The following is a 19199-nucleotide window of genomic DNA, read 5'->3' as shown; positions in this document are numbered from 1 at the left end:
TCCTGCAATACATCTGCAGTGTCTACTTCCTGCTTTCATGGAATCAGACATTGGGTCCTGTGTTTACAAATTACCTGCTTTGTCGAGCAAACACTGACTAAATCATTTATACATGATTAATGTAAAAATTACGGTAAGCACTTTTTTTATTACATTATTTTCACTGGAGTTCCTCAAAGTCTTTATAGGTCTCTGCCTCTTTAAACACAAACTGTGTCTCTCTAATAAGTGCAAGTACCTAAAGTACACTAAAGTCACCCCTGGTCTATTCCTGCACCACTTCTGCCTGAGGGTCCTTTCACACTAGGAGCTGTTCCGTCCGTTATGACTGATTGCACCTAGGTTGCTGTAAGAAAGGTAACTTGAAATTCTATTGATTTTCATGTTACTGTTCACATTAGACAAAGCGCTCCAGAGCGTTATGTTGTAACGCAGTGGTTACCAAACTTTTTTGGGTGAGGGCACCCTTGATGGCTTAGAAATTTTTCAAGGCACCCCTCGGCAAAAACTACAGAAATGCCATTATGACCTTTTAGCAGGCAACGACTCACTCCAAGTAGCTAGTGATGCTTTTTAGGCACTGTGATTCCTCTCATGTTCAACTTCAACCATGGTTGGGGGGACTAAAGGTTAACTAGTAGGTAATGCAGCCAAATTATATATCAATGCGCGGTTGCATTACCTGATGGTATTGCATAAAGGATGGGGACAATCTGCTTGTCGCTAGCCTGCTATTTACCTGGCATTTGTTAGTCTCTGCACCTCCGCCTCCCCCACATAGTCTCCCCGCCTCCTCCACTGCATTGCCTCCCCACCTCTGTAAGCTTCCTCCAATCGGAAGCTAAGCCGCGACCCGGTAGTACGTCCTGGTCGCGGCTTAGCTTCTGATTGGAGGAAGCTTTCAGAGGCGGGGAGGCAATGCAATGGAGGAGGCGGGGGGAGGTGAAGGAACAGAGATTGACAAATGCCAGGTAAATGGCAGACTAGCGACAAGCAGATTGTCTCTGGCCTGGCTCTATTTTCAGGGGGGCTGGCAACACACCAGAAGGACACAGAGACATGTCATTGTGAAGAGACACTGCCTCTGTGTCCTAATGTCATTAGTAAAAACCACCTTGCGTTCTCTTTGAGGATGATGGAGTTTCCCCAGAGGGAATGCAAGAGGAGCTCTGTCATGGGTTCTAACCCTTCCACACTTACGCAGAACTGACAAAGGTCTTATGACTAGTTTGGCCGAGGTCTCAAAGGTTGCAGTACCAACTTGCCTTTAACTTTTTCTCCTGAGTTTTATTCTAGCAGATCATTTTTTATCTTATATTTAGGCCCCGTTCACACTTGCGGTTCTCTGCCAAACGGACCGGATGACCTGACCGGATCCGGACCGGAACCGTACGGTTCTGATCCGGATCCGGTCAGTTTGCATCAGGTGTTCATCAGGATGCGATCCGGATCTGTTTGGCAAAAGATAGTAGAAAAGGAATAAAAATGTTGGGTTCTGGGAGGCCAGCAGAAGGTGGACCTGTGGAATTAGGCCCTCCGCTGTTTAGCACTCACCTCCACCTCCGACATACTGCCAACATCTCCAGCACGTTTAAAATCACTGCTGCTCCACTCCAAAATGCTTGCCCATGTGTCCCCATCCAAAATCGCCGCTTCAATACGCATAGGAAGTGGGGTAGAACATCCGGATTTTTAGCCAGTGTGTTGTGCGCTCTCCGGTTCTCATTGGTTTGTATTGGCCGGATGGTGCAGTCCGGCTCCGCTCCGGATACGGCTGCCGGAGGAGCCGGACCAAAAAATAGCGCATGTTGGGTCTTATGCCGGAGTCCGCATCCGGTCCGGACGAAACGGACGCATAGGCTTTCATTGCTATGCCGTGCGTCCGTTCTGTCCGTTCTGCATGCGGTCCGGCTCCGGCACGGCGATTCCGGACGGCGACCGCTAATGTGAACCGGGCCTAAGAATAACATTTCAACACTTTGCAATTGAAGAAAAATACCAGAAAGTAGGTGGAAAAGTACTGTCAAAACTATTTTAAAGAGGAACTGTCATGAAAATCTTAAAATTTTAAAACACACACAAATAAGTACATTTCTCCCAGAGTAAAAGGAGCCATACATTACTTTTCTCCTATGTTGCTGCTACAATAGGTAGTAGAAATCTGACATTACCGACAGATTTTGGACTAGCCCATCTTCTCATGTGGCGGTTCTCAGGGTTTTCTTTATTTTTAAAAACACTTACTGAATGGCAGTTGCTCTGTCCAACTGCCAAAATAGTGTGCAGGGAGACTGGCCAGCATCTTTGTATTAATTCTTTTCATGGAATGTCTTTTATATAAAGAATAAAGGCCATGCTGAGAATCCCCCATGAAGAGATGGACTAGCCCAAAATCTGTCGGTAATGTCAGATTTCTACTACCTACTGTAAGTGATAGCAACATAGGAGAGAAGTAATTTATGGCTCATTTTACTCTGGGAGAAATGTACTTCTTATTTGAATGTGTTTTTTAAATTTAAAGTTTTCGCGACAGTTCCTCTTTAAGTTTTCTGGCTTGCTTTATTGACCAGTTTGTAAACCTGCCTTGGGAGAAGTGAATTGCGTATGGGCTATAATGTGTATCTCTTTGTACAGGAATACATTGCCAAGCAGTTTGGCTTTATGCAGAAACAGATCGGTTATGATGTTCTGGCAGAGGACACAATCACAGCTCTTTTGCACAATAATCGCAAGCTACTGGAGAAGCACATTACAGCGGCCGAGATAGACACCTTCGTCAGCCTGGTGAGAAAGAATCGGGAGCCCAGGTGAGGCCCGGAGGAGGGGTGATGTGTAAACCTGCTCAAAGAAATTCTGACTTCCATGCACAAAGCTTGGAACTGGGCCATTCATATTCACTCCCTTTTCATAAAGACATTGGAGGGGGGGGCGGGGGCAGGGTAGCTTTGCAGATGTAATCTCTTTATTGTACACAAAGCAGAGATGAATTGGACCAGAATAGACGATCAGACTCAATTGAGCTGCAGTGCTGGCCGCAAAGTTGGTCTCTCAGCAGCAGCACAGAGGGCAGGCAGTCAGTTCGTTCTGTGTTCAGTAAAAGACTAGCTGGTGCCCCCTCACAGCTTCTCCCTGACTGACTTGTGTGTATTATGCGGTAAGGGAGGAGTTTGGACACACTGCTGCTTTGTTCAGTCCACCCAGGCAGTAATTAGCTTGATTTGCTTCCTGTGCTTATTTGAAATATAGGGGTGCATGGAGCCAAAATTATGCAAATTATGTTTTGTCCTGAATCTCTCCCAGAGCCCCGTGCCTGGCGGCTCTCGTCACGTTACCCCACCCCTTACAGAAGAATTGAGTGTTTAATTTAGATTGAATAGGCTCTTGTAAGTCCCTGGTAGGAATGTGCAGCACTACATATACATCTCAAGGCACAGGTTCTAACACTGAATAAATTGCACGGAGGGCGTCTCCTTCCTATGTGACACACATAATCTTAGTGCTGCATTTGCTGGAGTCGTCCATAGCTGCCACTCCTGCTTGAAACTTGCTTTCATGGAAATGTTGAATATGAAATAGTAATATTCATGAGCTTATCAAAATCTTTGCTTTTCAAGGTTTAACTTAGTTCAAACTTTTTACACCTGTGTTGGCTTTAAACATCCTATAATTCCTATTCTTTTTATTCTCTTTAGGTTTTTGGATTACCTGTCTGATCTGTGTGTGTCTATGAACAAATCCATCCCAGTCACGCAGGAGTTAATATGCAAAGCGGTTTTAAACCCAACCAATGCTGATATTCTCATCGAGACGAAGTAAGGAAAGACTGATAGTACTTCGGCTTTGTTTTCAATTTATGACCACATCCCAGCTTTGGTTATTGCTGTAACCTCCTGCAATGTCTACACTGTCACACATACTCATTTGGTTTTCTGTTCTAGGATCAATAGTATCCTTCACAGCGCATGGTAGTACTTGCCTCGGTAGATGGTTCCATAAGAACAAAGTGGGGTGAAGGGCCTTGCATTTAAGCTCTAATTTATACTTCATCTTACTTTCAGGGTCTATGTAGATTCAGTTTATCACCCCTTAACACAGGATATAACACTTAGCATTGTGTTCTATCGAGCCTCACAAATGCATGTTCAATGCTGCAGACCAGACAACACAGCATGCCAACCACCTTTTAAAATGCTGATTGGGACCTTGAGTGCTTATACTAGACTATATGGGAAGAAAGCAGAGTGCCTGTGAGAAACCCATGCCAACATGGGATACGAACTCCTCCATTATGATGGAATAATAGGAGGGGAGAAGTGATCAAGGGGGAGGAGTCAGTAACGGCCTGGACTGACCTGCAGGATGATTGGAAGCTTGTGGGAGCTAGTGAGGTGACTATGGACTCTGTAAAATAAATATCCCATAATAATATAAATAGCACATAAGAAAAGGTGTTCAGGTTAAGTGTGTGCTTTTATCCACCCAGTCTATTCCACCCAACCGTGGAATCATGCAGAGGAGTGACAGGGTGTTTGTTTGTTATGCTTATCATAAGTAGTCATTTTGGCCTATATAAATAACTAAATGTTGTGTTGAACAGTCTTTCACCCAGCTGCATGTGCAGCCAAGATGTTGCGTGTGTTTCCGCTGGGTCTAGTCCAACCACAATGCATGTGATGGCAGAGGGCCCAACAAATGAAATGACCAGGCAAACTTTTATTAATATCCTTTATTGTTAAAGCAACAATATACTGTGCAAAGTGGTACAATAATATTGGTGATCTACTTTTAGAAACCTGAAAGATGCAATCACAAGAAGACATTAGGTTGGGTAGAGTGAAAAGGACCCCCAGCCCCATTAGGCTTGCTTCTTAAGAGCCTGTCCTTCAGACTTCTTTGTCCATTTGAACTTTATCATTTTATGGATATGTACTCCTTTTGAAAGCCTTTTTTGGCCAAGTACCCCCTGGTATGGTAAAGATTCTCAAGTACCCCTTGATACAGATATATTTAGTACATGGTAATTGTTTCTAAACCAGTTCCAAGCATTTGCTATTGCTTTTAATTAGATAAAATACTAGTTTGGTGTTTATATAGGACTTATTTTCTGAAACTCTAAATTTGTTAAACTTAAATTATATTAAGCCCAAGTACCCCCTGGACCCATCAGAAGTCCCCCACCTCCCACTTCTGGGTACCCATGCCACAGCTTGAGAACCTAGGCAGTAGACTATGAAAGGGCAACTTGGTATTAATAAAAGGTGAAAGTGTGTGATCTGTTGTCTTTTGCACCAACGAGGGAACAGCGGATAGGTGTCTGTATTGAAACAATTAATTAATCCAATGGAGCATATGAGTGCAGCATGGCATTTCTGAAGGGGAGGGGATAGTAAAGGTGCTGAGAAAAGAAATGGTGTGCGTTATATACACTAGCGTTTATAAGCAAAAGCATTAATGTCATGGTTGACATTTTTTTTAAATGCTGTAACAAAAGTTGCAGCAAAGTTTGCAATTCAAAACCCATGATGCTTCAGGGGGGTAACTACAGGGAAGTGTGTGTGTGTGTGTGTGTGTGTGTGTGTGTGTGTGTGTGTGTGTGTGTGTGTGTGTGTGTGTGTGTGTGTGTGTGTGTGTGTGTGTGTGTGTGTGTGTGTGTGTGTGTGTGTGTGTGTGTGTGTGTGTGTGTGTGTGTGTGTGTGTGTGTGTGTGTGTGTGTGTGTGTGTGTGTGTGTGTGTGTGTGTGTGTGCTACTTCACTCACTCTGATATAGGGGTCCATGGTTCTAAGAGTCACCAGGGAAAGGAAAGGATGGGAACATTGGGGTGCTCTGCCAAAGTTTTTTTTTTTTTTTTTTTTTTTTTTTTTTTTTCCACAGCACCCCATGATTTGTGGTTATGACCCTGTGTGGCTTCCCAACTAAGTACACCTACAGCCACATGCAGCTGTGGTGATGTTACAGCTAATGGATGGCATTTCGCGCAGTGAGCAGAGCTGGTCAGCTAGTCTTCACTTATATCGCTTTGGCCGTAATTTCCAGTCTTACTCCAGGGCAGTGATTGCTAACCTTGGCACTCCAGCTTTGGTGGAACTACAAGTCCCATGAGGCATTGCAATACTCAGCTCTAAGCATAACTCGGGGAGGCAAATACCTGATGGGATTTGTAGAAATGTAGGCCCTAAGTATTAGACGCTGCTCTGTAAGCCTTTAGTCCATACACCTAAGGTATCATTTCTGTAATGACACATTCCATAATAGCTGAAGTTTACAGTTTGATGACTGATGAAGGGTTTCTTCACAGGCTGGTTCTGTCACGTTTTGAGTTTGAAGGTTTGAACAGCGGAGAGAGCCCTGGTGAAAATGGGGAGGATGAAGAGGAAGTTTGGCTTTTCTGGAGAGATGCGCATAAGGAAACGCGGAGTAAAAGCATCAGAGAGTTGGCACAAGATGCGAAAGAAGGACAGAAGGAGGACCAGGATGTCCTGAGCTATTACAGGTCTGGTGGTGAGCCTTGGTTGGGGTTCTGACATCCTCCACAGAGTAGTGTTCTAACGCTTGCCTGATCTTGCTGTAGGTACCAGCTAAACCTCTTTGCCCGGATGTGCCTGGACCGCCAGTACTTAGCCATTAACGAAATCTCTGGTCAGCTAGATGTGGATCTTATTCTGCGCTGTATGTCAGATGAGAACCTGCCGTACGACCTCCGGGCCTCCTTCTGCCGACTTATGTTGCACATGCATGTGGACAGAGACCCCCAGGAACAAGTGACCCCTGTGAAATACGCCCGGCTCTGGTCAGAAATTCCATCAGAGATCGCTATTGAGGAGTAAGTTACTGGAAAAGAGAAATGTTAGTTCACTTAGTCAAGTGAAGGAGTTCAAATTGTAATCGGCAGTCGCATAAACACACCAACAGCAAGGGCTTATCCTAAAATTCTTTATAGTGATATTCCCTCCTTCAGTAGAAAAATCACCAGGCAACAGTTCCTTCCTCCCTCAATAGTGTAATTAGAAAAGAGTGTGTACTATACATTACAGGTGACCATACATCAGATGACGTATGGGCAGATTGACCAAGAGCCAGATCTCTCTGAAGCTGATCAGAGAGAGATCTGTTTGCTGCCCATACGCCACAGGCCGATTCCTGATCCATTTAATGCTGAAATCCACCTTGTCCCCCAATGTACAGTGTGCTCCATGCAATTACACTTAAAGAGTAACGGTTAGGCAAAAAAACCTAATTTAAATCCCTATTCTCCTGTGTTAAACAGTTTAGAAGGAAGCCAACAAGGCAATACTAAAGTTAAGAAGATATCTTACTTTTTTGTTGGCTGAATAGCAAGCCTCTTTATCCCCAGGGTGCTAAGGAGTCCGCAGGCCGCATAACAGAAGGTGCAGAGCATGCTGGGAGTTTTTTCTCTCCACTGCACTCCCTGGTCCTCCTTCATTTCCCTATCCCGCCCTAAGGCTGCTTTCACAGTGGGACGTTACAGGCTCAGGTTACAGCAGCCTGTAACGCAGCCCAACTCACAGCACTAAAAAAAATCAATGTGCTGTTCACAGTGCACACCTTGCATTAGAGTATACTGCAGGAGTCCACTATTGTTCCTAGCCACATGGCTAATTAATATTCACTGCACTGTAGTGTTGTCCAGATCATGAATGATTTGGATCTTTAATCCGGATCTTTTTTTGTGAGTCGAATCATCTGAGATTCCGTTCACAGTGGATGTCTGGAAGAAACAGGAACTGCAGCTTCAGTGCACAAGCACAATCTTCCTGCATCTCTCCCTTCCCCATTAGCACCCTCAATGTGCCCTCATTCCCCTGCACCTCTCACTCTGAACCGAATCTTTGAATCATTTGCAGCAAAGATCCAGATTTTTTTCAATGATCCGATTCAAATCATCCGAATCATTGAAAAGATCTGGACTTCCCAGTATACAATTAAACGGCTCACCTCTGTTCATCCAATTATAATAGTCAAATCAGATGGTCGATCAGCCACTAGGTAGCCTGTCAAGATAGGCTTGGCACCATGCAACACTGGAACAGGTATCACTCAGCGTGCATCCTTCCCAGAGCCACATGTAGATGCATAGCAATTTATGCACAGGCCTAGCACATGTCCAGGCAGGCAGTATTCTGCAATTACATCAGTATAAAGGTACTAAACTTTGAGTGGATAGAGGACCCAGAAGAGAAGCCAGTGAAGATCAGAGTCAGGTATGTGACAGAACAGGTGGCAACATGGTTAATGTCTGAATACAGTGTAGCTGGTGAGTAGTGAATGGTTAAAAGTGGAATGTCACTTAAAAGTGGTATGAAACTCAGAATTTCTTTTTGCTCAGCATAAAATCTACTACAAAATAATTGTAGTAGAACAGTATTTGAACAGTTAAACACAGCACTTTGTTCTTAGAGGAAAGCTTGTTGTGCCATCGGAAGAGGTGATGACATTCTCTTTTTGTTTACATTCCTTTGTCTGCTACAATTAGTAAACATTAGCGAAGTGCTGAAACTGAGCTCTCTGCTTCTAGTATGTGTGCAGCTAAGAAGTGATCACTAGATAGATTTTAATGTATAAATAAAGCAGCTATACAATAAAATGCAATGGCAGCTTTCAGAGCAGGTAAACTGTACTTTGGGACCTTATTATTATTATTATTATTATTATTATTATTATAATAATAATAGCAGTATTTGTATAGCGCCTTTCTCCTGTCGGACTCAAAGCGCTTGCGAGGCAGCCACTAGAGCGCACTCAGTAGGCAGTAGCAGTGTTAAGGAGACTTGCCCAAGAAACTCCTTACTGAATAGGTCTGTATTACTTGTGCGCGAAAGCAAATATGGCAGACTGTGTAGAGTAGAAAAACACATTTTCATTGACTTATGTCAGAGTTTTATCCCACTTTAAATATCCAGGCCTGCCAATATGCATTACAAATGAGTTATGTTGATTTATGCAAGCAATTGTGCAGCCACAAATTCACTAACCTTTCAACAACCCGAATAAGGTCTGATGTGAGCCAGGCAAATGTTTCAAGCTTTTGCTACCTAATTTTAGTCCAGGTTTGCTAGATAAGTGGTTTCCCTCAGTTCCATCAGCTTATGTATTGACTGCAAGCCCTGTGTAGATCCTATGTATCATGCAACTTATTTTCTTTCTGTGTTCAACAATACCAGCTGTAATGTCTGACATACTAATATCCACTAGAGCAAAAATAAAGAGCCCCAATGGTGCAGTATGTTGTCTCAAGAAGCTAAAAGTATTCAGCTGCAATATACTCACAAAGGTGGGTCCCCACAATGGTGACCGCTGGATAGGTAGATGGGGATCACAATTCCGTCCCCACTCAGGCTAAAAGTCTCTCTCTGTAGTAGGTTAACGGGGATACACCCCTCCAGCAAGAGTGAGTGAGGCGCCAATAAGAATGAAACAAAATTTGTTTAAAAAAGAGGTAGTGGTGGACTTGCCTAAAGAAATTCAGGCAGCAGGCTCTCATGTCTGGAATCCAAAGGCGCTGAGCTTTGCACCAGACTTATTTGCGTTTTATGCTTTGTTTCTATTGCCTGATGAAGCGGGAGATGCCCGTGAAACTGCGTTGCACTTGCTGGAGTAAACTATTGTTGTTGTTTTTTAATATACACAACACTCGTGTGTGTCTGCTTGGGGGGCGGAAAGTCCACCTCTGCCTCCTCATTTTAAACATTTTAGAATATTTTATCCTTCTGGTGCCTCTGTCTGCTTATACAGTAGTTCCATGTTATTGCTTGAGGCAGCACGTACACCCTCGAAACTTATCGCATGTGTAGTGGTAGTTGCTGTTTTTCTTAATAAATGCTTTTTTTTTTTTTTTTTTGAGTCTGAATTTCTGGAGGTAAGTCCACCACTACGCTACGTATTTTAATGGTTTTAGTCTTATTGGAGCCTCTGTAGCATCTATCTCAAATACTGTAATATCCACTAGAGGGCATGTTTAGAAAGCAGTTTATGGTGATTGTCTCTGGAATAATGGTTTGAATCTGTACCCTACACAAACTTTATCATTTATATTTGCTTTTTGTTTGCCAGCTATGACAGCAGCGGAACATCGAGAGATGACATAAAGGAGCGGTTTGCTCAGACCATGGAGTTTGTGGAAGAGTATTTGAGAGATGTGGTGGGACAGAGATTTCCTTTCTCTGATAAAGAAAAGAACAAGCTGACTTTTGAGGTGATGTAACTTTGTGTGCTGTCTGAATACATTTTCAGAATGTATTTTTGGCATTTAATGAGCGAGCTGGGGAATTTGCCTGTTTTTCTTTATGGGCTGCACTGTTGCTGCATATTGATTGGGCACATGAGCTGGAGTACGCTGGTCCCTAGACTGATGTACTGAGATGTCTCTTCAAAGATTACACAGGCTCCGAGGGGATTCTGGGTAGAGAATTATGAATATACAGTTAATGGAACACTGTCGGGAAAATCAAACTTTTAAATATATTTTTTAAACACATACAAATCAGTGCATTTCTTCCAGAGTAAAATGAGCCATAAATACTTTTCTCCTATTTTGCTGTCACTTACTAGCCCAGGCATGGGCAAACTTGGCCCTCCAGCTGTTAAGGAACTACAAATCCCACAATGCATTTGCCTTTGAGTCATGACTGTGGCTGTCAGACTCCTGCAATGCATTGTGGGAATGTTTATTGTATACACACGTTTGTCAATGACCACGGACATCTCATCTCTAATGCCGATGCCTATTGATCACGGCGACTGTAGTGTGCTCAACGGCGACACGGCAAAGACCTATATCTGTGCCTCTGGAATGGGAAGTCATCCCACAGGGAGTAGAGATACCGTCACCTTCATTAAGTGGTTAAATTAAGAACAAGACTCCAGGAACATTCTGTTTACCATTAGTCTTACGCATAGCTATAACACAAGTTTATTTTTCAGTTTCAGTTTGTTTTAAGGCTGGATGCTTTGTGTATTAGGAAGTTAGCTAATTGGTTTACAGGGTAGCAGTGGTACAAATGTCAAAAGGATTCCGTTCTTCTAGCATCTCCCATGTGTTTTCCAGGTGGTGAACTTGGCTCGCAATCTCATCTACTTTGGCTTCTACAGTTTCAGCGATCTTCTGCGCCTGACCAAGATCCTTCTGGCTATCCTGGACTGTGTGCATCTGACCACCAACTTCCCCACCAGCAAGCTGGGCAAAGGTGATGATAAACAGGGTATGTGACTGGAAGCTCTAGGCATGTGTAAAGTTACAAATGTATTGCTTGATGTTAAAGGAGTACTGTAGGGGCGTAGGGAGAAAATAAAAATTGAACTTATCTGGGGCTTCTGATGGTGCCCCGTAGACGTTCTGTGCCCGCGCAGCCACTCACCAATGCTCTGGTTACCACCTCCGGTTTATTTCCGGAAAGGTCGAAAAACCACTATGCCTGCACAGCCATGTCCTCGCTCCTGCTGACGTCATCGGGAGTGTACGGCATAGGCCCAGGCTGGTCTGTGCCTGCACTTTATGCTACCAGTGAAGTCAGCAGGAGCGTGGAAGCGGCCGCATAGGCGCAGTGGTTTTCTGACTTTAAAGTTGCAAAATCTGGAAATGAACCGGAGATGGGGACCGGAGCATTGGTGAGTGGCTGTGCGTGCACAGGACATCTGCTGGGGACTGTTAGAAGCCCCAGGTAAGTTCAACTCTTTCCCCTGCAATAGTCCTTCAACGCAATCCTTTAGTGCATCACTGTAAAGAAAACCATTACTACGGTTGCATCTTATACATACCCACCAAATTAGCAGTGCTCTGCTGTCCTTGGCTAGGCAATTTTACTCTGAGAGTAGGTTCACATTCGGTCTGGAAACGTATCCGTGGCTCCGTTTGCAAACCTGATCGAAACTGGAGCCACGGGTAGCGATGTTAATAGCAGCCATCTTTACCCAAACAAAAAACGGATCCGTCTGCGTTTAGGGGGACCAGTTTTCAAAACCTGAACGGAAGGTCCGGATCTGCTGCATTTTTACGGACCACATATGGATCCTGATACACGCAGGGGTAGTGAAGGGCAATAGGAAAACAGATCCCCCTCTACACAGGCCATTTTGGACACAGAAACTGATCAATTTTGTGTCCCAGCTCTGCTTGTGGATGGGGAGGGGGCTGCCATGCTGGAGGGGGTAGCAGACAGGACGGGGACTGCAGGACGGGGGGGAAGGGTGTTCACCCCCCCCCCCCCCCCCAATCACCTGGGTCCCTCCTTCCCTGCTCTCCCTCCAGCTAGTTTCTGCTTAAAATACTTAAAAAATGTTAAAAAGCGAGAGGGGAACTTGCTCACTTCCTTACAGTCCACCGCTCGCTGCATAACTTCCTGTATGACGCTCAATGAAGTACAGAGGGCGGCATTACAGGAAGTGACTCGGCAAGCTGTGTAAAACAATGGAGTAAGCATGAGGCGTGACTGTCCTCAGAGCTCACAATGTAAACTTACCATAGTCCTAGTCTAATGCTCTACATTACGAAGACGTATTTATATAGCACTGACCTCTTCTGTGGCACTAATCTAATCCATGCTGTATTCATGGTAACCACGGCTATTACAAGAGAGGGCTTCATCCACAGTTTGGATGGGCAGGCCCGCTGTCTTTAAGAAACAAAGCTACGCTTCTTTTTTGCGCACTATGCACACCGCAGGTGCCTAGCTACCTCACTGGCAGATCAGCACACGTCTAGCCCCCTCACTTAAAAAAAAACAAAAAAAAAACAGCCCGTCTAACTGGTACCTAAATTTAGCCTCTCCCACTTCACCCTGCCACACAGTATTTCAAACACTAGTACCTGTACCCACACAGCCACATGACATTCTTATGGCTCCCAGCAGTCCCTTTTTAGGATGGACAGTCCCTCTTTAGGAATCAAATTCTTCCTTTTTTTCCTAATTTCTTTCAGGATTGCTGTATGGATCTGTGTAAATATATGTATTTTTCTCCTCTAAAAAGTTTTTAAATTAACTCTAAACGTTATTCTCCTCTGTAATAGATTTCTTACTGCTAAATATTATGACTCAAAACTAAGGCTAGACAAGACCAGTGTGGTTTGAGTGATCAAACATTTTTTGCTTATGAATTTTGTGTGGCAGGAGCATGATTTAATGTCCCCCTTTTTTTAACTCAAATAGTTGGGCACTATGGGCGTTCTCATGGGGAAAGCAGTTCAGAAGTTTGATCTGGTATCCTAATTTCCTACAGCTTCGCAAAGCTGCCTGGTCTCGGGAGCCTGGTGTCAACAATGCAACGTTGCTTAGGTGCTGAAGCAGCATCCCAAAGCTACAAATCGCCCCCAACTAAATGTTGCTGGGGCCCCAACGGCATTGTTCACCTGATGTGGCCCGGCCCATCTCCCAGGGGTCATAGAATGTGTGACCAAAATGACCCCCCCCCCCACTCATAACGAGAGTGGCCACATGACTTGCTGTGGGGGAGCTCTCTATTGGTCTATTGGAGGAAGGATTTAAGGTGGCCAAACACTATACAATAAAATGATTCGATCTTACAGTAATTCAATAAAAATGATTGGTAGTATGGAAAAGGTGAAGGCTTTTTTTTTTTTTTTTTTTTTTTTTTTTTTTTTTTAAACTTCATTTTCATACAAGTTGATCGGGAGTGGTGAAATGTTTCTCATTGGATTTTATGAAAATTGAATGGTGTAGGGTAGATTGCCAATTTCTTAATATATAAATGCAAGCAATTTTTTTCATAATTAAAGAAAAATTGAACAAGTTAGTGGTACATTGGTCAGATTTTTTTTTTTTTGTCATCAGAAAAATTGTAATTCCTGGATTGAATTTATTTATTAAATTGTATGGTGTGGCCACCTTTACAGCCATGTACAACAGGGTTTTTTAGGCTAGCTCAAAAACTGGACTTTTTTTTTTTTCCCCTCCCACTTTTAGCTCCATCTACTGTTGGGGTATAGTGTATCTTGTGATGCCATTTAAGTTGTATAATTTTCTCATTCATGCTCATCACAGTATTAGTGTTTCCTTACCATCTGCTTTGCCTTTGTCTAAAGGTCCGTACACACGCCGGACTGGAGGCAACGACTGGTCCGTCATCACCTCCAACTGGGTGGGCGTTCCAGCGACAGTCCGGTGTGTGTACAGTCTGTCGGCAGACTGATACGGCTGTTTCTGAGCGATCCGCCGGGCGGCGTGTGTACGGACCTGATCACAGGGACAGACTTCAACTGCCAGCGGAGCGAGGATTGTTTTTATTTAGTTTTGTGAAGCCCACCATACACTATGCAATCTGACTGTGCAATCTTTGTTCACACTTACCAACTTATTACTACTTTAAAGTGGACCTGAACTCAGAACATCCTCTACTCTAAACACATATACAAGGGCGTAATAACCTTTAAAGAAAGTTTTTGTTACAGCTGATACAAATCATTAACCTAATCTGCACTGTTTCTACTTCCTGATTTATGGAAGCAGACATTAACATCCTGTGCTTTCAAATGAGCTTATCTGCCATCTCTGCTGTAGCAGTCAGGTGACTAAGAGAGAGATCAAATTACAACTTATGATTACACACAAATGAGGAGCAATGAAACAGGCTAAAGTCTCTAAATACATGCAGGGTGCATTTCTGTAAGTTTTCCTTCTGTCCTGTGCAAGAGTTCAGGTCCACTTTAGGAGCAAATAAATTTGATCTAGTTTTAGCTATATTAACAATCCCTGTAGTATGAATGTCATTGTGAACATTGGACAAAGATTATACATTCAGATTGAATAGTTGTATGTAGGAGCGATTATTTAAATTTGTATGCAAATATATGCAGCTTGAAACTGGCCCAATCACCTTCACCCTGTTCAAATAGCTTCATTTTCAAGGTACATACATTAACATAATCTGCATGAACTCAGAAGTATTAGCATCTCATGGATCATTCATCTCTAAGTGTGTGTCCACATTAGAGGCTGCTTTTAAATGTATTCTTTGAGCCCACAGCTTTCCATACTCATAATGAATAAGAATTTTCATAGACATTGCTACGGGCATAACTTATTTTCCCCCTAAGGGTTCACAAAGCTCCTCAAGCTGTAAATGAACAGAACATGGGATGGTCTGTAATAATGTATGCCCCCCTTTCAAAACGGGAATTAATGTATTTGTTTTTGACCAGCAGGTGGCAGTAATGTCATGCGATCCATCCACGGAGTGGGAGAACTCATGACTCAGGTGGTTTTGCGTGGTGGGGGGTTCCTTCCACTGACCCCAATGGCTGCCCCTGAAGGAGCCATTAAGCCCCAGAGGGAGCCAGAGAAAGAAGACATCCTAGTGATGGACACAAAGCTGAAGATCATTGAGATTTTGCAGGTGAGGGTATTAATGTTCTGGGAAAGTACTAGTAGTTGACAAATATAGGTAGTCCTCGACTTACGAACAGCCTGCCAATATGAACGGCCCGCAAGTGGGAACAAGCCAAAAAAAGTGTAGTTTTTGAGAAACTATTTTAAAAAATTGAAAGAAAAAAGTTTTTTTAAATTAAGTAAATTGACAATTTTCTGCATTACACTATATAAAATATAGCAAGTTTTTGGTTATGCAAAATTGGCACATTATGATCATCACTAGGACAGGAGGAGTTACAAATTGCAAAAACCTACATCCAGTATAAGAGCAAAAACATGCTGGCTGGGGTTTTAAAGAGACATTGGATTTAGAATAGTTTAGGTTACCCACAGGGGGGTAGCAATAGGGGTTGCAGAGGTTGCGACTGCATTGGGGCCACAGGGGCCCTGCCTCAACTGCAGTATTAGCTCTCTATTGGTCCTGTGCTCATAATAATTACTTCTATAGATACTTTGAAATAGTGGTAATCATTAACAAGCGGTTCCCTATTCCCTTCTTGCACCTCTGACACTGTAGTTGCCATTGGCAGGTTTTGGTGCGCCGTATCAAATGTTACGTATAGAGTGCTTGGGGGGGGGTGGGGGGCATTGTAAAACTTGCATCGGGGCCCACAGCTCCTTAGCTACGCCACTGGTCACCCAGCAAGAAAGTCCATAGGGAAATTCCACCAACCTGATTGGGTGGACAGCAACCTTTCAAGCTTCTAGGTTTCAGATAGGTTGTAGTAATACACCCACACTTTTTGGCCAATTAGAATGCTTCAAGTTGTAGATGTTGCTGTGATTTGAGAACTGTTCCCTTTGGATTTTCTCACTGGGTCACGTAAACCATACTCGCTCCAAACTACTCCCACACCACACGAAGATCAATGAAACACGCTTGACCGGTTAGGGTACAGGTTCTATATGCTTTTCCTAGAAGTTAATTATAACTTTGTCAAACAAAAATCACACAAGTTATGCAAAGTAAAAAGGAAACCACTTGCTCCACTAGTTCAGAGCTACTCCTTGACTGATTGCTGCCTGTTAACCCTGGCGCTCTATTAAGATTGCCAGGGTGGCTGCGCAGCAGTATTTTTTTTTTTTTTTAATTTTTTTTTTAAATCATGTAGCTAGCCTAGCGCCTGCTACATGATTCCCCCTCCTTGCCAAATCCCTCTTACCCTTCCGATCGCTGCCGGCGATCAAACCCATCAGGAAATCCCGTTCTGAATGGGATTTCCTTTAGGGCTCCCCCAATCGCCATAACGACGAATGGAATGACGTCATTGACGTCAGAGGGAGTCCCGATCCACCACATAGCGCAGCCTGGCGGTGATTGGCCAGGCTGCGCAAGGAGTCTGCAAGGGGCGATCGCGTAAGACACGCAGCTAGCAAAGTGCTAGCTGCGTGTATAAAAAAAAAAATTTGTGAATATCGGCCCACCAGGGCCCGAGCAGTCCACCGTGGCGGTCATAGACGAGCTGAGCTCGTCCATACCGCTAAGGTGGTTAACACAATCAACCCTACTACTCCTCCATTAGCCACACTGGCATGCAGTGACTGCTTCCACAAAACCCATCTGTGTACACACACTATGATCTATTGGGCAACATCGATGTTCAGCTAGGCTACAGCCTAATGATGGGTTACATTTCTATAGAGGGAGAGGAGAGACAATGCAGTAAAGCCCTCGGCCAAGCACTCCGTATTCACCTTCTAGCTAGATCCAAGGGCAGGAGGAGAACGTTGGTGCAGCAGCAAACACACTGAAGTAATTTTTGCAATGCTTGGCTTTTTGTGCATTCTTTATCCACTTATCAAGCCGATTGTTAGGACTCACTTTGTTCCAATTTGTATTTAGTTGGGTTTACTACAGCACAATGGAAAAAAAAACCCATGTGAAAGCTCTGCTTACAAAGGAAAACCTGTCCTTCATAGAAAAGAAAAGGGATTTTTAGGAGACAAAACTGGGAATAAAATGGACCATTTTAGAGACACTGCAGCGGAAGAAAAAATGAAATATTGAATCGGTTGTGTAGTTCGAATATTTACTAGAACATTAGTAGCAAAGAAAATAAATCATAGCTTGATGGGTGGTAATGGCCAAGAGCCTACCTATACTCTTCTCCTAGCATCTTCAGCTTCAGGGTCAAAGGACCAACTATCTGGCTGCACAGGGGAGGGGAGAATTAAAAAAAAAAAAAAAAAAAAAAAAGTACATGGGCTTGAAGCAATGACATAAATTAGTATATTTAACATATGGTAGAACTACTTGCTTATGCCAATACAATTTCATGGCATACATGCAATTGTGATAAACATGCCTGGTTTATTTGTACTGTCTAAGCTCTTCAATGTTAAGGTTTCCATTTTGTTTTAACCTTCACATTTCTATTATAGTTCATTCTAAACGTTCGGCTGGATTATCGCATCTCCTGCCTCCTCTGTATATTCAAGAATGAGTTTGATGAGAGCAACTCTCAGTCTGTGGAGAGCTCGGAAACTGCGACAGTGGTGCATGGTGAGGCCCTCAGGCAAAGCAGCCTTCACTGTGTAACTGTGCTAATTCACAAATCAAGGAATATTAAGAATTCTTCACCAGTTCAGAACTACTTTGAGCAGTGAAACTGGCCCTGTAGAGTGGCTTTTTCACGTTAGATTGCTCTTATAAGACCTCCACATGGCCCATGAAAACGTATCTGCTCCATCGCCGTCAAGGTACAACAGGACCACAGTCTATTTCCGTGGTCCTCAAACTAAGGCCCGCGGGCCGAATATTGGCCCCCTGAGGCTTTTTTACTGGCAACCAACACACAAAATGTATTATAGATGCGAGTCAGCTACATCTTTAAATATTGGTGGTCCACATATAGAATGAAGACAGAAAGCAGTAATTTGCTGGTTTTCAATCAAAGTCCACATCAGGTGACACTGCTGTCCAATTGGACTGAAGGTTGTCACCTTAGTATGCATCACTGTCTGGCCTGGAAAGACTTCTATGTATACTCTGGCCCCCCCAGCAATCTGAAGTATGCCCGGCCCACGACCCAAAACGTTTGGGGACCCCTGGTCTATTCTATTGAGCTGAACTCCCCATCAGATAAAAATCTTTGCAAGATGATGTACACAAAGATGCTGTCCTTGAACTAGGAATATGGAGGAACCTTTTTTTTTTTTTTTTATATTTTTCAAATTCTGTGTAGTGCTCACTTAGTTTCCCAAGGACTGACCTGAAAAGATTTTTAATTTGCTGCTGATTGGCAAATTTGCTGCATTAAACGCGGTTTTATTTCTTAAAGCGAAATATAACCCTGCATTTCAACTTTGCTCTAAAACATTTACAGCATATTGTATGCAACCAGCATTTTTTTTACTAGACCAGCATTGGAAGAGTTACACACAGAGCTTTAAAGTTCCGTGGAGAGAAATGCTGCCGCTGCCGAAGTTTAGATAGATACATGTAACAAGTGGTGAATGTTACACTCTCTCTGTCGGGGAGCTCCTGCAGTCAGTGTGTCACATTCCACACTTGTTACATTGTGTTTACTTAAATGTATCTAGCTAAACTTCTGCTGCAGCAGCATTTCTCTCCACGGAACTTTAAAGAGGAACTGTAACATAAAAAGATCCCCTGGGGGGTACTCACCTCGGGTGGGGGAAGCCTCCGGATCCTAATGAGGCTTCCCACGCCGTCCTCCATCCGTCAGGGGTCTCGCTGCAGCCCTCCGTGGAGTCCGGGCAGCGGTGACGTCATTATTTACCTTCCTGGCTCCTGCGCAGGCGCTCTGACGGCTGTCGGCTCCGAACTACACGGAAAT

General features: G+C 43.6%; 1 protein-coding gene across 1 annotated transcript in view; it reads left to right on the top strand.

Moving 5' to 3' along the window:
- ITPR1 (inositol 1,4,5-trisphosphate receptor type 1) overlaps positions 1-19199 on the top strand; it is a 366152-nt gene that overhangs the window by 206982 nt on the left and 139971 nt on the right. The window contains 8 exon segments of the mRNA XM_068253115.1: positions 2635-2807; positions 3693-3812; positions 6297-6491; positions 6570-6821; positions 10070-10211; positions 11064-11217; positions 15174-15364; positions 17782-17902. Coding sequence (XP_068109216.1) covers positions 2635-2807; positions 3693-3812; positions 6297-6491; positions 6570-6821; positions 10070-10211; positions 11064-11217; positions 15174-15364; positions 17782-17902 — 1348 coding nt within the window.

This window comes from Hyperolius riggenbachi, chromosome 9 (genome assembly GCF_040937935.1).
Source record: "Hyperolius riggenbachi isolate aHypRig1 chromosome 9, aHypRig1.pri, whole genome shotgun sequence".
Taxonomy (NCBI): domain Eukaryota; kingdom Metazoa; phylum Chordata; class Amphibia; order Anura; family Hyperoliidae; genus Hyperolius; species Hyperolius riggenbachi.
The sequence above is the reverse complement of the archived record's forward strand: the minus strand, read 5'-3'. Positions and strand labels throughout refer to the sequence as shown.